Here is a 16576-nt window from a genome sequence, read left to right as displayed (position 1 = left end):
TTCGAGACAAGTCATTCAAATTTTCAGTGCAATCTTGCACATTCAATATGACTTACTCATAAGTGCATTTAATCTAACTCCAACAAAAACTGTGTTTCAAACCAAATATACCTCTATATAGCTTGGAGCTTATGACATATAGAGGTGGGTTTTATCTTGCTCAAACACAAAGTGAAGAGAACCCTTTGGAATGCTATGTGAGCCAGGTAATGCGAAAGAAAGGTGGGCTAGGCTTTTTGTAAAGGCAAATCACTTCCTGTGGTCAGATGGAACTGTTGCACACAAACATTCACTTCTCACTGCTGCACGCATCATGGCTCAAGAGACACACCACAAGTGTCCTTTCATCTCCTCTTCATACCACCATAATTGAATGCCCCTTGCTATCAATTACAGCCCTGCATGAACACACTAATTGCAAAAATAATAACACATCTATGCCTCCCCAAGAAAGACACCGTTCTCATAGATTGCAAACGAAATTTAATGTTCTATTCTCCAGCCACCAGCTCCCAACTTTAGGGAAGCATAAATCAGATTGCATCAGAAAAGAAAGTAGTCACAGTTCTTTTTTTAAAATACAGGAAAGGTATGCTAAAAGGAACAGCCGGGACTTGTGGGCCTTGTCTGCAATGATTTGGATTTCTGCTGTTTGACAATGCATGATGCTTTTTGGGAGACGACAAGGCAGTCCATCAAAACAAAAACTGCAGCATGGAAGGCCCAGAGATTTTCAGGAGAGGGGAATGCAAAAGATGCAGCTTGAGAAAATGTAAGGAGGGGAGAATCCAACCTTGCTGATGACATTGCATAATAATAATTTTTAAAAATCAATACAGAAATTTGAACTAGGATTTTAATTTCAACAACAATAATATGAAAAGATGTGTCTATGTGTGCTTGTAATGCACATCACCCTTACAACTAAGCCCAGGAAAGTTACCTGCCCATTAACATCTTTACTAGCCTGTTCACTTACCCTATTTATGTAAATTTATGGAGCTGACAAGACTAAAAAATGGGTGAAGGGGAGAAGAAGAAAAAACGGTTTTCCTATTTATTAACATCTCCCCCCCCCCCCCCACCAGCTGGTCACCTGGAGACACTTCACACATGCAGGTGATCAGCTGCATTGCCCACTTTCTATTCCCCGTCTCCCTGCAATCTTTAATTTTAAATGCTGCATAGACATTTCTTCTATCCATTATTCTCTGTTGTCACATGGGAGTTCAACCCCTATTCTTCCAAATAATTCAGCATTGGTGTGAAAGGGAAGGAAACGAAGCAAGCCAGGGTTATTTGCAGTTCCATCCCCAACACACAGTACTTTTCCTGCCCAAATTCCAGTGAGAAAAATGACTACTGAAACATGAAAACCATGAAGACATATTATGGCTCTTGGTTAGGCATGAATATATTGTGCAACATGTATTTTGTTACAGCACAGTGACTTACCCCTTAGGTTAATACAGAGGTTACCGTAAAAGACAATTCGGGGTTTCTATCTTCAGAGTCCAGTGACCCAGGCCTAGTGAAGCACTCTGCACCTTCCTTCCTCCAGATGCTTAAGTACAACCCCATCTTCCTTGACCCCTGTCTACTGCTAATGAAGTGCAAACATCTGGAGGGCCCTCAAATTGGGAAGAGAAGCACCTGAGTTTGAAGAACAGCTCAAAATACCCCTGGACTTTATGCCAAGGCCAAGGTGGCTTGCTACTGTAGGAGACTCCAATGGTCTAGCAACACTACACATTTTAACAAGTTTAGCTGTTGTGGGTCCTCTCTCCCTGAGAATTATGGGATTTGTACTTTTACAAGCTCATCCCTCGTCTGGAAGCCATGAAAATTATTAAACATGTTTTAAACTGATCTAAACCTGTGTAGGGGACGCGGGTGGCGCTGTGGGTAAAAGCCTCAGCGCCTAGGGCTTGCCGATTGAAAGGTCGGCGGTTTGAATCCCCGCGGCGGGGTGCGCTCCCGTTGCTCGGTCCCAGCGCCTGCCAACCTAGCAGTTCGAAAGCACCCCCGGGTGCAAGTAGATAAATAGGGACCGCTTACCAGCGGGAAGGTAAACGGCGTTTCCGTGTGCGGCTCTGGCTCGCCAGAGCAGCGATGTCACGCTGGCCACGTGACCCGGAAGTGTCTCCGGACAGCGCTGGCCCCCGGCCTCAGAGTCTGTCAAGACTGGCCCGTACGGGCAGGGGTACCTTTACCTTTTAAACCTGTGTAGAGGAGACATGGGGATGGTCTGATGGGGAATGTTATTAGTTGTGCCTTTTCTGTTAAAAAAAAACCCCTGCCTTTCACCATCATGTAACCCAGGGTATCCACTGGTGCTCTCTGCTTATAAAAAGAGTCTACTGGACCAGGCCAGTGGTCAGCATCCTGCTCTTCTGGGAAGCCCATGAGTAGAACCTGCGTATCATAGCAGTCTCCTCATCTGAAAGTACCAGCAACTGGTGCTGAGAGGGACGTTTCCTCTGACAGTAGTGGAAGAACATAGTCATTATGGCTGGTAGTCTTTGATAGCCTTATCAGGCACTGAACAGACTGAACCTGCGTAGCTCCATTTTGTGTGCCCTCAGACCACATCCTGCAATCAACAATCCCCCAGAATATTTGAGACTTCACATATTCGCTAGTGAGACATTTACAAAGACTGCCAAAAGTATTACACTGGTTGCTTGACCTTTGACCGTAGTGCTTCAACAGAGAAAATACGATTTTTTAATGTTTTCTCTCAAGTTGAAGTTTTTTCTCTTTATGAACCAATGTACTCCTGATGAGTACTTCCAGTCAAGGTGAAGCTGGTGCAGCAGGTAACCAAAGAAACAGAAACAAGAGACGACTTTATTTTAGGATGCAGGGAGAGCCTGGCCACAGCCATTTACTCCAGTACCAGGGAGAAGATGCTACCAGGAAAAGCATGAAAGCAAACCCTCCCCCCCCTCCTCCTCCGCAGCTGCCTCTGGGCATGGCAGGTTGCTAACTTTTGAGGACATCTGTAAACAATTTCGGGGGTGGGAAATCAGTGCAATAAAATTATTCTACCATAAATAATCTTAAAAAAAAAAGGAAAGATATCTGTTTATATCAATTTAAGCCAGCTCCTATCAAAGTCTCAGTCTGGTAGTTTTACTGCACCAGACACATCCTAATCTATCCTATAGTTTCTGAGTTACTGACGTGGCACATCGGAGGTTGTCGTCTTTCAGCAACGTCCACATGACCCACAGCTCCGTTGGGTTCAGTTTGTGTATAATCATCAGTTCTTTGTACAGGCAGGGATCAAAGGGATTAAAGGGCCTCTGGATTCCAAAGGTCTTAAAGCCAGGATGGTGCATTGGGATGATCCCCATTTTGGCCAAGCACATCCCAACAAAGACATCGTCTATTGGGAACAACTCAGTGTCCTCAACCGCCACCTGCAGCTGCTGCACCATCAGCCGTGACATGACATAGCCGCCGCCACCAGCATAGTGTGGATAGAAGGATGCCGGATACATTGACTCTGGGATGAAATACTTGGTGTTGGTGTTCCTGATTGGCCGGGCTTTGCTGATGACATCCCCAGCAAAAAGGTATTTGTCAGGGTCCAGATGCTCAAGGAACTCTACAATGTTGTAGGTGTTCACAAAGACATCATCATCGCCCTTCAACACAAAGCAGGCATGGGGGCAGTCCTCTGCCACCCACCGAAGGAAATGCAGCTCCTTTAGTGTCAGGTTGAAGAAGTTATCAACAAAATCCCACTGGAGGATATCGTCAAACTCCAGGTTTTCATAGGCCAAAAGCTGGTGGAGGGAGTGAGCCTGAACTTTGATCTCTGAGCGGCCCAGCAAGAACAGGAGCCTCACCAATTTCCCACCAATAATGGCCTCCTTCCCCCAGGTGCTCCTGATGGCTGCGCGGCGGTCTATGTTCACAGGGGTGGACTTGATTGCTAGCAGGAGGAAGGTCTCTGCAGCACATCTGGAGGGCTTCAGCAATGTCGAGAAATTCCGGCAGTGTTTATAGGTTAAGAAAACACGGTGAACCTCAGGGAGGGAGGGAAAGGAATTCGCGACCATCATGTCTGGCAAGCATTTGCTTGATTTCACCAGCTTGGGAACGCTTACGTTTGGCCTGCGCAGTTCTCTGTTTGCCAAAGACGCCACCAGCTTGGCATCTCTCCTTAAGTAGACCAAGCATGCAAGTAATAGAGCTGGTAAGATGTACACCGAGAATCTTCTCATCCTGGTCTGCATCTCAACCAATGTCGGAGAACTGAACCCCTACATGACAAAGGTGGAGGACAACTGTGAGGTTACTTTTCCATGTGCTCTGTATTAAGTTAAGCAAGTGAGCACAAAATCTGTTCTGTTTGAAATACTATGAGCACAGGTGGGATTCCTACTACCTTGATAAAATCACACAACCCCACACCCGATTACTTGGGCTGTCAACCCAATTAAAGAAATCTTAGCAAATAAATAGTATGAGTTTCAGCAAATTAATTGAACAAATCTGAATCTGAGCAAAAATAATGCTGAAGCAACAACACAGTTCCTTGCTGAAGAGAGGGAAACAGTAGTTGCCAAATTCAGTTTTATGAGTACTTCATATTGTTAAGATTATGCGTATGTCAAATCTGCTACAGATTAATCAAAGAGCACTATGTAATCAAAGGGTTTTTTTAATTGGTTAGATTAATCAATTAAATACTGCAGACCTGCTTATTACCTCAGCATCCTTGTAAATTGTCTTCCTGAGGCCCTTGCTATTGTTTTTACCAGGACATAATTTCTCAGTGTTTCTACCCTAAGCGGGGCATTCATTTTGGGTGAGCCAACATGACTAGCTCCACGCAGGCATCAGATTCCAAGAACTGCCACTTTCATTGCAACCCACCAGACACACAAAAAGCAAATGAGTAGTTCTCATGACTGTAAAAAGACACAACTGAAGACATAGAGGCATTTGGCTCAAAACTAGGACTCTTAGTGGGATGGAGCGGAATCCAATTCACAAACGGTGTTACGTGCAAGTGAGGTTATACCTATGATTTCACCATAGTGTAATACCTAGTGTAATACACACCTTCCATGGCCCACATGGAGCTGTGCCTTGCAAGTAAAATCAGTGGCAAAGCTTACTTGCACAAGAGCTCCATCTGTGTACTGCAAAAGACATGAAGCTCTGGATCAGAATCCCTCTCTCAGGCACACGCAAGCTCCTAGTTCTGCTCCTATAATCTGCACTCACTTACCCCCTCCCTCAGTCACCACACAACTATGTTCTTTTCTCCTTAGCTAACATTTCTCTAACTATTTCTGCCCCAAGAGCATCAGAATAAAGGCAAGTGGCTGCCCAGCTACCTAAACACTTGCTGATGCAAACTGACACAGATGCCTCCAAGTTGCCAGTTGGTCGAAGAAACTGATGGAAAAGAAAAATGATGAAAATAAGCAAGAGGCAGTTACAGATCTTCAGGTTTTGAGTTTTCTGGGTGCAGAGCAGAAGAGCTCCTTCCCCCAGCTGTCATGGTGCAAGTTCAACCACACAGACCAGCTGCTGTGGACCACACAAGAGTCTCATTGTGAAACCAGGTGGTCCATGGAGCTGCTCCCAACAGCCAAAGGAAGTCTCAATTAGCATCGTTTACAAGCAGTTGACTATTAGCAACAAAGAGCAGGGATTGCCTGAGTGCCACCTAAAGGGGCATTGGCCGGCTGATCTAGCACCTGGGCAGGAAACCAGGGTTCTTGTGTGGTGGCCTACTCTGGTTAAAAAAGAGGCAAGCCTGACTTCAAAACCCTGTGGCTGAATGTGGTTCCTAGTTGCTTATTAAGCTTTAATACAGAAGTGTGCACACTTCTGCCCCATGAGATGCCCCACCATCACCTCCACCCAAAAGTTCATTTTTGTGCAAGTAACTACAAAGTGTGATGCCTCATCGCCAATCCTGGCTCACATACTTCTAAATAAAGGTCTGGCGCTCCTTCCCTGGAGACTGTGCTGTACTACATGCCCTGCTGTCATGAAGCCTTGTCTCTTTTAGACTGCCCAGTACAGCAATCCATATGGAAGTGTCATTGGCCCAGTCCTGTGGAACTCTCTGTCACTGGAGAGTCAGCAGGCACCTCCTGTGCCAACTTTTAAACACCTGCTGAAAACTTTTCTGCCAGGCCTATACAGATGACTCCAAGCATGGGCTACTGGTGTCTGTTTTTAATTTCCTTTTGTTTTTAACTTGTTTTAAATTTTTCATGATGTATTTTTATAAGAAATAAATAAAATGATAAATCAGTGTTACCTTTTTGCAAGCTGTCAGCCAAGCCTAAATTTCCCCAGCTGCTTCCAGGTGAGCAGGCTCAGGACAGAAAAACAAAACCCTCGGGAAAACCTGCGAGAAAAGTCTCTGCGCATCCCGGCTGGGCCGCTGCAATCCTCCGAGAGAGCGGAGGCGAGCAGAAGGGGGCGGCCGGCCGGCAGGCAGGCAGAAATCCGCCAGGTCCCCGTCGGCAAAGACTCTCCGCTGGCCCCGCGCCCCCGCCCGGCCGGCTGCCTGGCCCTTCCTCCCAGCGGGGCTCCGGCCGCCCTCGCCGCCTCCTCCTCCGGGGAGCCGCCTTCCCTCGTCCAGGGCGGAGTCCGCCCGCCCCCGCCCCGCGGGACTGGAAGCAGTGCTGAATCCCCCCCCCTACACCCCTAGGCTATGGACCCATGATGCCTTTAAAGAATATTCAAAGTACATTCTTTCCCTGAAAGAATTCTGGGCAGTAAAGTTTACCCCAAGCAGAGCTACAATTCCCAATGACTCTTAACAAACTACCAAATTAATGTACTATTCCATATTTGCTAATTAATAAAGATCACAGTGCTTTGTAAGTGCCAGCCATTTTGCATGAATGATGAATACATGTACGCTTAAGAATGCCGGAGAAGGAGCTGGGGGCGCAAGGCTTTGGAGGAACTTGGTCATGGGCAGCTTTGTGGCGGTGCAGGTGAGATGAGACCAGTACTGTGGATGCCCCAGGCAGGAATACCATTTGCATGGACCAGGGGTGTACTCAGCACCGCTCTCTTTTTAGAATATTTTATTGATTTTATAATAAAATGGCATTGATCAACTTCCAACAAAACCTGCAGTCTTACATGCATAAATTAGAAAATATAGAAGGGACATTGTCAAAACTGAATCTACTCCTTTTTTCCTGAGCAGTAGGACTCCCCACAACTGCCATCACATTGCAAAGGTATCTCACCTTTGAAATTAAATGACAGCAGCCCCACACGGACTTATGGTGTCTTTATTTGCAATATTAGGGTTTTTCCAGACTGGTGATTTTTGTGGGGGTGCTGTGCAGCAAAAATAATGCACGAGTGCTGGATTTAAGCAGGAGAGTGTGCAAATTATTCCATTTTATTAGTTGTTCTGTGATACTGCTGCAGTGTTACTGGGGTCTGGAGAGGCAACAACATCAGGACACACACAAATAAAGCAACCTCAGAATATGTATGCTCTGAAAAGATACAGAATTTCAGGAGGAAGTTATGGGACACGCACTGATTGGAAATGAAGCCATATGCCTGCCCCAAAGCGTTTGCATGTGCCAGCGTTACTGAAAGCAGAGTCATGTATAACCACCCTGACAAATCATGCCCAATAAAGAGCACTTGCTCGTTTGGTTACAGTGTGGTGCTGATCATGTCAAGGTTGCAGATCTGATCCCTGTAAGGGACAGCAGCCCAGTTTATGATGCAGCCTCACTTTTGCCCCCCTTCTCAAGGCTCTGTGATGAAACCTCTTTTCCTTCGGCAAGGATGATGCAATGCCTGCTTCCGGGGGCCTCTGAATGTGTGGTGGGCACGGAACGGAGAGAATCGCCTACATGGAGGACAGAGAAGGGAGCTTTGAGTGTGTGGAGAAACTGGCCTACTGTATGGGGCAACATTTACGTTTCTTGCTCCGCCCACTTTTGACTGGCCCCACCCACCACAGCACATGGCCCTCAGAAGGCTGTCCAGGAGGGAATGTGGCCCCCAGGCTACAACCCCCCCCCTGCCTGGACTAGGAGAAGCAGCAGTGTGGAGAAGCTGAAGAGGAGGGAAGAAGGGAGGATTTACTGACCTCTGCTCCTTACAAAGTATGATAAATTCACTCCACAATAAAGATGAGAATTTATTCTGCAGTTTTATTAAGTTTAAATTCCTTAAAGCATCACTGAGATCACTCAACGTGATTTTAAAAAGGGGGGAGGGATCCAAGACAGAATTTGTTCACCAATCATTCCAAATAACGCAGGAGTTTTTGAAGCACCAAACCTTTCCTTCTCGCAGAGTTCACACAACTACATCTTCCATTATGAAAAACACAATGGACCATAAAAAATCTGTTTAGTTGTTTTCCATACACAAGTAACAATTTGTTTTATTAGGGGGGAAATCCCTTTACAAAGCACCAAGAAACAGTTCCTTCCACCTCCCCCCCTCACGCCCCCAAAAGATCACACGGTAGGGTTATTATTTTAAAGAAAGGAAGTTACTCATATTGGCCACCAAACACAAAGGTCTTGAGCGTTTCTGGGACACAGGATAGGCAGCCGGCAGCCTGTATACTCAATCCAGCCCACAAAGGGGCTTCTCTTCTGGCCCTGGTATTAAGCCTTAATCTCATGGACTCTCCACACCTATTTTTCTCTTCTCTCGTTTTCTCCCACAAAAGCCGAGGTCACAACCATTTCAAGCTCATGGCTTCTCTCCAGCTCAAGTAACCCCAGGAGCATTCACATACTCCCCCTGCAAAGCTACAGTTCCCAGAATTCTTTGGGGGAAGCCATGTGATTTAAACAGATGGTGTGGTTGTGACCTGATTTTAAGATAAAGGGCTCTCAAACTTCCTTTCCAAGTCCACCAGCAGCTAATGGAAGAGAGGTTCTGCCAGCACTCTCCCGCTTACATACCCAATTTCCTGGGCCCTACTTGTAAACCAACACAGGCAAATGGGGGCTAAGTACCCAAAGTCTCTATGGGATGTGTTCTGCCAAAGCTACCATTGCTGTTGGCAGTGTGGAAGAAAAGGTTCAAGAGCCAATGCGATGCCCTCCAGGTGTTGCAAGGACCACAGTGCCCATCACCCTTGACCACTGGGCTACGCAGGCTGGGCTGATGGGAGCTGGCATCCATCAGCATCCAGAGAGCACCACACTGACCTTCACTGGTGACAATGTCCTCCTTTAGCCCACACACAGTTAAAAATGGGGATGTACAAGATCAGTGACTTTGCCGTTTACTTCCACGCTCAGGATCCACAACGGGTTGTGCATGAAAACCACATTGACCTGCTTTCTTCAGATCTGTATAAAATTTTAAAGCAGGAAAACTGTTTCATGAAACTAAGTGCATAGTCATGCTTCTAATTCCAGCATCTCCCCTTTCTCCAAAAGAGACTGAGGGCTGGGAAGATGAGGCATTGAAATCCTGGTGCCAACCCAAAGTCCCGGGGAACTGATGGAACGATCTGCTAGTCACTGCTAGCCGGTTCCACTGGTTGCAAGATGTGTCTAAATGAGGGCTGCAACCTTTCATATTTTAGCAGGAAAGTCAAGTATTATTTCAAACAGTGGCAGCAAATCTGTGCTCTGTTCCAAAACAGGCTTTGCCAAACTGGTGCCCTCCAGGTGTTTTTCTGGCTGGTTCCGATGGAAGCAGAAGTCCAAAAGTAATCCTAAAAGCTAATCTTAAAAAGAGGTATTTCTAAAAAATAAAAAAAAGTTTTAAACACAGAGCCAGAAGTCAATCTCTTTATTTAAAAAATAATAAGTAAAAATAAAGTGAATCCAGCTGCTGTGAACACTTCCTTGCATCTGGGAAAGCTTCCCACATGCAATTGTCAGTGACAGATCAATCCCCCGTCTCCTGTTGAGGATTGGGGGATGTGGTCTAGGGAAAACACCCTCAGCTCTTCAGAATGCTGCTATCTAAGCCTACTGGGCACTATCACCACTGAGAATGCACTCTTTCTATCACACTCAACATCCCCATTGCCTAAAAAACCTCAAGTGAAGAACAGTGGCAAGCATGAGAAACATGCCCATAGTCTTCTAGTCTTCCCACTGAAAAGCCACCAGTAGTTTCCTAGAATCTTGAGCAGTTTTAAACCATAACCAGGAATGAGAACATGCAGCCCTCCAGATGCTGCTGAACTACAATTCCTATAATCCCTGACAATTAGCCATGCTGGTTGAGGCTGATGGGAGTTGGAGTCCAACAGCATCTCAGGTGCCCCACCTCCAACCATAATCAAATGGTATATATGCCTACCACCCTATTTCCTCGATTTTAAAAGATAAAATTCAAACTAGAAGACACATTTTTTTAGTGTAGATCATTTAAAAAGTCTCTGTACCCAGCTGCATCTAAAAAGAGGCAAGCTAGATCTTCTAGGCTGGAAGGAAAGCAACGCCGATACACCAAAATTTGCAGGGCTGCCCTTCCAGAAGCCTTTTCATGAAGCACTTGGCAAATCAAAACAGCGTTTCTCCTTTTTCAAAAGAAACACCATTGCTTAAATAGTTTCTTTTGCATACAGCGTCCATATACATATTATATACACAGTACAAAACCATACACGCACACACGCGCACACACAAACACAGAGATGGGGAAAAGGCAGGTTCCTTCAGAAGTTCTGGAGCTCAGGAATGTCTCGGTAAAGGTCCAGGGTCTCTGGATTGGAGAAGATGCCCCGCTGAGCCACTTCCTTCCCGGCGATAACGTGCTTGACAGCAACTTCAACTTTCTTCCCATTTATTGTGTACTGTGAAATTAAGCAGATAAGGACATAAGAATTGCCTGCTGCCTTAGGCCAATGGCCCTCCTAGTCCAGCGGCCAACCAGATGCCTGGGGGAAACCAGAACATGACCACAAGAGCCCTCCTTCCTTCTGCAGCTTCCAGAAACTGGTATTCTGAAGCATCGCTGCCTCCAGCAGCAGAGGGAAAATTTGGCCATCATGCCTAGTAGCCACTGCTAGGCAAACGGTGATGCTGTGATCATGACTCCAAGACACCAAATCACAAGTTAATATATGTAACTGAGTTACTGTAATGGTATCATTTTAATTATACTCTTATGGTTCCATGTGTTTCGTAATACCTATCACATTGCCTGTGTATGCAAAAGGCCTGACTGGCTAACCAGCAATAAATGTGCTTGCTTGGGTTGCAGACTGTTAAAAGTTCTGCATCCCACATCCAGTTCTCTCCCAGTCACCAGCCAGATGCCTCTGGAAAGTCCACTCTTCCTACACACTGGCTCACGAAGAAACAGTAAGCTCTCTGCTCCCAAAAGGGAGGTCAGTGGCAGGTAAATACTGTTTTGCAGATCCAGGAGTTATATTTGACAAAAAAAGCATAGGTCAAAGGAGAAAGGCAGGAAACAAAACAAAACAAAACAAAAAGAATGGGAGGAAAGCAAGAATGCAGCTCTGAGTGCTTTCTTGTAGGGACATATTTTACCTCAAAATGTGATTAGAATTCAGTTATACATACCTTCAGAGTGTTGGCTACTTAATGATCTAAACTAGGACTCCTAGGTAACCAGCTGTCATATAAACACCCCAAAGCCTCCTTTTCCTTTTTCGTTTCAGTTTATGGAGCCATTTGAAGCTGATCTTCCATAGCTTTTTTTGCAGAGGGATGGGAGCATACAACTAGAGATCAGGACCAGACCCACCCCACACACTGGGCCTGATGATGCTGCTTTTCAGGGAGGCAGGCTGGGGCAAAGTGTGGCTTAAAGCAAAACATGCTGGTACCAAAAAGCTGAAGACAATGGCTTCTATAATGTGGGTGAGCGATTCTGCCACACTCATCAGCTCGCCCCAGGCTGGCAAGACACTATAACAACCCCATTAAAGTACGTACTGGCTAGACCAACGTGGTGCCCTGCAGAAGTTGCTGGATCACCAAGATCATCTTGAGGAGTGCTGTTAGTTGCCCTCCATGTTAAAGAGGCCCGACTGGCCTCAACTGGAAGTGGGGCATTTGGTGCTGCTGGCCTCATGCTGTGGAACATGGTTCATGCAGAGATGTGGCAGGAGGCATCCTTGCTTCTTTGACTTCCAGGCCTCTATTGGAGACTTTTTCATACTGATTAATTAGCCAGCCACTTTAATTATTATTTATATTACTTTTAAATGGTATTTCGTTTGTTGTACACCAAGATCTTTAATGATATGGCAGTATAATAAATGCTTCTATAAACGAACAAGCTTACTCCATGGGCCAATGGGAAGGCAGGATGCAAGTTGCAGTCCTACAACTTCCCAAATGCAACAGGTTGGGATTCAGCCATGTGTGAAATCTCTGCCTCTCTTCTCTTACACACAATATATATATATATATATATATATATATATATATATATATATATATATATATATATATGAGAAGCCATGAGTGATTAACTCAACATCATTTTTAAAGTCTGTCCAATACTGCTCTTCTCCCTCAGTCATTACCCTAGGGCTCCATACACACTATACCATTAAAACGCCATCAAAGAATTCTGGACCCCGTAATTAGTTAAGGATCAGTGAGAATTTTAACTCTGTTGAGAATTCTTTGAGGGGGGAAAAGTGCTCTGAATCTGGTTTAAAAGGTGTCGTGTGTACACGGCTTGAAATTTGGGGCCATCCAGTGAAGCTGAATGTTGGGAGATTTAGGACAGGCAACAGAAGTACTTGCCATACAGTGCATAATTGAAACTATGGAATTTGCTTCCACGGGAGGCAGTGCTAGCTTGGACAAAGTCACGGAGAACAAGGCTATCACTGGAAGGGGCGTAGCTCAGGGGCATGGCATCCACCTTGCATGCAGACGGTCCCAGGTTCAATTCTCGGCATCTCCAGGTAGAGCTGGGAGAGACTCCTGCCTGAAAGCCTGGAGAGGATCTGCCAGTCTGTGCGGAGAATACTGAGCTTGATGGACTAGTGATCTGACAGTTTCCTACGTTCCTGAAAGTCAGAAGTAGATCAAAACTTCATTCACGGGCCTTACTTGTCTCTGGGAGCCTTCAGCTGTGAAAAAATTAGGTCACAAGCTTTGCAAGATATTTTGAGGTTTTTTTTTAAAGAGAGACTTCCTGCAAAACAAATCAAAAACCTATCTTTTTAGAGAACAGAACTATCCAAAATGCTTTTGCGGGGAGCAGCTTTTTGGCACACCAGAAAGGCAATCATCTCATTTTATACTTATCAGCAACGCCCAAGAGTTCTCAGTATATCAACAGGACGCATGTATATTTATAAACTGAAGAGAGGTGTTTATTAGGGGACTCTTTTTTAGTTGTTTTAAAAAAAAAAGGAGGAAAAAGAGGAGAAGGCTTATTCAGGAAGAAAAGCACACACAAGTTGCTAAGCAACACAGACAAACTATAAAACTCCGCTCCACTTTTTAAATTAAAAAATAAGAGACTAAAATTTCCAGGCATGTGGGGGCTTTGAAGAGAGATGACAAGTGCTCCTTAATGACTATTCCAAGGTAAATATGAAAAAATATATATAGCAGCAGCAAGTAGTAAGAAAAAAGGATTGTGCTGACATACCGGAATGCCTTCAGTTTCCAGAATGAGGCTGGGAACATGCCGGGCAGAGAGTGCGACGCGGATCGCTTCCCTGATGCGTTTCACCAAATCTGGGCTGAACTCCTGGTTGGTGGCCATCTTTAGGAAAAGGATCACCCTTTCTTCGCCGTCTTTGTTGTACTGAGGGACGCAGAGGCTGTCCGAAACCTCCTCAAAAGCTTCCACTGAAGAGACAAAGGAAATTTTGGCTTAGACTTATTTGTGCCCCCACAGCAGGGAATAGTAAATATGTGCCCATTATAAAACCAGGCCATGGTGGCTTGCAGGGGCAGCTGACACTTTAACCAGGTAGATGGCACCAGAGCCAATGGCAGGCACAGCCAACCTGGTCTAGTTTTGTCCCCATTTTCCTTCGTACAGAGGGAACGGATGGTCTCAGCACTCTTAACTAACGGCAGTTCCCAGGATTCTTGGGGGAAGCCCTGACTGTTCAAAGCAGGATAGTGCCTCTTTAAATGTATAGGGCAGATGAGGCTTTTAGATTCTTAATTGGTGTGGAGTAGTAGTTAAAGTAGTAGTTAAAGTGGGGACGCGGGTGGCGCTGTGGGTTAAAGCCTCAGCGCCTAGGACTTGCCGATCGAAAGGTCGGCGGTTCGAATCCCCGCGGCGGGGTGCGCTCCCGCTGCTCGGTCCCAGCGCCTGCCAACCTAGCAGTTCGAAAGCACGTCAAAGTGCAAGTAGATAAATAGGGACCGCTTTCTAGCAGGAAGGTAAACGGCGTTTCCGTGTGCTGCTCTGGTGCCGGCTCGCCAGAGCAGCTTCGTCACGCTGGCCACATGACCCGGAAGTGTCTCCGGACAGCACTGGCCCCCGGCCTATAGAGTGAGATGGGCGCACAACCCTAGAGTCTGGCAAGACTGGCCCGTACGGGCAGGGGTACCTTTACCTTTACCTTTTAGTAGTTAAAGGGTCTGGTTAGGCCTGAAGAGATCCCACTCGTCAAGATTGGCCACTCACTCTCTCTCAGCCTAAGTTACCTCACAAGTTTGTTAAGAGGAGAAAATATTGGTGGGGCAAAGGGAGAAAGGAAATCATGTATGAGCTCCTTGGAGGAAAAAGTTGATTATTTTATGAAACAAGACTAAAATAAGATGTATTCACAGTAAGAAGTAATTCCGGTCACTTAAGCTGCGGTTCCCAGCTTAGACCCCAACTACTTATGTAAACCACGCAATGAACTTGACTGGCTGGGCAGAATACAAATATAATTAATTTGCTGGTCACAGGTGCAGTATGAAATCCAGTGGTAGAATAGAGGGCATTTATTTATTTATCCATCCATCAAGATTTATATACTGCTTAATATTTTTTTAAAGTGATTTACATAAAATGCTGCCTTTATTAATAACAGCAGTAAAGGCAGACTTTAAAAACAGAATTGAATTCATAAAGTAAATTATAACACAACTGAGTGCCAAGCCATTCAAGCAGGAATTGGAAGTAGGAGCTTCTTTGATGCTTATCCTGCTTCCTCTTGAAGAATCTCAGAATACCTCAGATGAGATTCCCCCTGGGCAGCTGAATAGCTTTAGAGGAGGAAGGGGGCACTCTGGGCATTGTGGAATCCGTATCTCATCAGCATAGCCAGTGATTGTGATAGGAAACGGATATTATCTTTTCTCAATTGCCGTTTCTCCTAATCACCTCCCCTCTCCAAAGAAAAGGAGGGGGGAGCCAAACAGAGAGATCATTCCAAGAAAATAAAGAAGGGGGGGCGATGATGTTGAGAGAGAAAGGAAGGCTGTTAAAGTTCAGCTGCTGCCCACATTGGAGGACCAGGCCTGCAGCCAAACAGTCCTTTGCTTCACTCAACTGCTGAGTTTTCTGCCCTCCCCCTTTCCTGCCCTCATTCCTGCAGACCCTCCACTGACTTCATGGACCAGGCTGGCAATCACTTTTGTGCTCACGCAAGAGTTATGACGGTGAAGCACCCTCAAAGGAATCCATTGACAGGGCATCACCAGAGACAACCGGGCCCCTGTGGGCACTGGGGACTCTTGCAAAGAGCAAACTGCCTTGGGACGGGGCACGCCAGATGGTTTGAGGCAACCCTCGAAATGAGGATTTGCTACACACATTTGCTGATAAAGACATCAACCACAACGTGTCTCTATGCTTTCATTCCATGTGGCTTAAAAGGAAAAAAAATGTGGTTGAAAAAAGGACTCAGTGTTGCTGAATGGTGGCTGCTACCCATTGAGACTGGCAGGGCAGAAGCAGGGAGACTAACAGCAGGTGGCGCCAGAGGCAACAGCAGGCAGAGACAACCAGTTCTAGATTTGTCCCCACCTTCCTTCTCCTCCCTGCTCAGTTCTCCAAGGGCAGCACTGAGCCCAAGGAGGAGGCAGCTCTCAGGCAGTGCCAGCCCTCTGAACTGAATGCAGCTAAGAAAGCAGGCAGGTGGGGGTGCTGAGAGCAGACTAGCCTAGTGGGGCAGTGCCCCATTCACTGTAATGGAGCAAGCCTCCTTTGATGTTGTTAAGAGCCTGCTTTAGGAGTGCCAACTAAAGGAACAACGTAAGGCTATTTAATTCTGGACCTTAAAACCACGAGCATTTGGCTGTGACCTGCCCTGGGATCATTTTATAAAGAAGGGCAGGGCGTAAACTTCACAATAAATCATGAAGCCTCTCTCATCTACCCAGAACAAGAGTTTTCCTCAAGCAATTTTGCAAATTATCCTGTGCAGCCCAGTGGCTTTCAAACCCAGGTTCCAGGAGACCTTGGACATGTATCTCAGGTGTTCCTTCGTGAGATAATCTACAATGGCATCTCCAGGTAAAAGGCTTAAGTAGCAAATGATGAGAAAGAATCTCTGTCTAAGATATTAAAGAGCCTTCCCCAACCTGACGCTCTCTAGATGTTTTGGACCGCAGCCCCTCATCACCCCTGATCTTTGGGTCAAGCTGACTGGGGATGGTGGAAGCCCAACAACATTTGCAGGGCAGTA

The 16576-nt window shown here is 45.9% G+C and overlaps 2 protein-coding genes across 2 annotated transcripts in view; both read right to left on the bottom strand.

Annotated features, from left to right (window-relative positions):
• Positions 1 to 466: 466 nt before the first annotated feature.
• Positions 467 to 6602, bottom strand: B3GNT4 (UDP-GlcNAc:betaGal beta-1,3-N-acetylglucosaminyltransferase 4). Its single transcript, XM_028710975.2, has 2 exons — positions 6296 to 6602; positions 467 to 4274 (listed from the first exon to the last, which is right to left on the bottom strand). Exon 2 carries the CDS (start codon positions 4245 to 4247, stop codon positions 3165 to 3167), a length of 1083 nt encoding a protein of 360 aa, XP_028566808.2. The 5' UTR covers positions 4248 to 4274; positions 6296 to 6602; the 3' UTR covers positions 467 to 3164.
• Positions 6603 to 8154: 1552 nt separating this feature from the next.
• The window catches only part of AACS (acetoacetyl-CoA synthetase), a 56707-nt gene continuing 48285 nt past the window's right edge, over positions 8155 to 16576 (bottom strand). Inside the window, exons 17-18 of the mRNA XM_028709357.2 lie at positions 13588 to 13790; positions 8155 to 10798 (exon numbers count right to left, since the gene is read on the bottom strand). Coding sequence (XP_028565190.1) covers positions 10661 to 10798; positions 13588 to 13790 — 341 coding nt within the window. The 3' untranslated portion in view covers positions 8155 to 10660. The remainder of the gene's footprint in view (positions 10799 to 13587; positions 13791 to 16576) is intronic.

This window comes from Podarcis muralis, chromosome 16, assembly GCF_964188315.1.
Source record: "Podarcis muralis chromosome 16, rPodMur119.hap1.1, whole genome shotgun sequence".
Taxonomy (NCBI): domain Eukaryota; kingdom Metazoa; phylum Chordata; class Lepidosauria; order Squamata; family Lacertidae; genus Podarcis; species Podarcis muralis.
The sequence above is the reverse complement of the archived record's forward strand: the minus strand, read 5'-3'. Positions and strand labels throughout refer to the sequence as shown.

Excerpts from the sequence above, each read along its gene's own strand:
- B3GNT4 (XM_028710975.2), bottom strand. The coding sequence starts at position 4,247 with ATGCAGACCAGGATGAGAAGATTCTCGGTGTACATCTTACCAGCTCTA.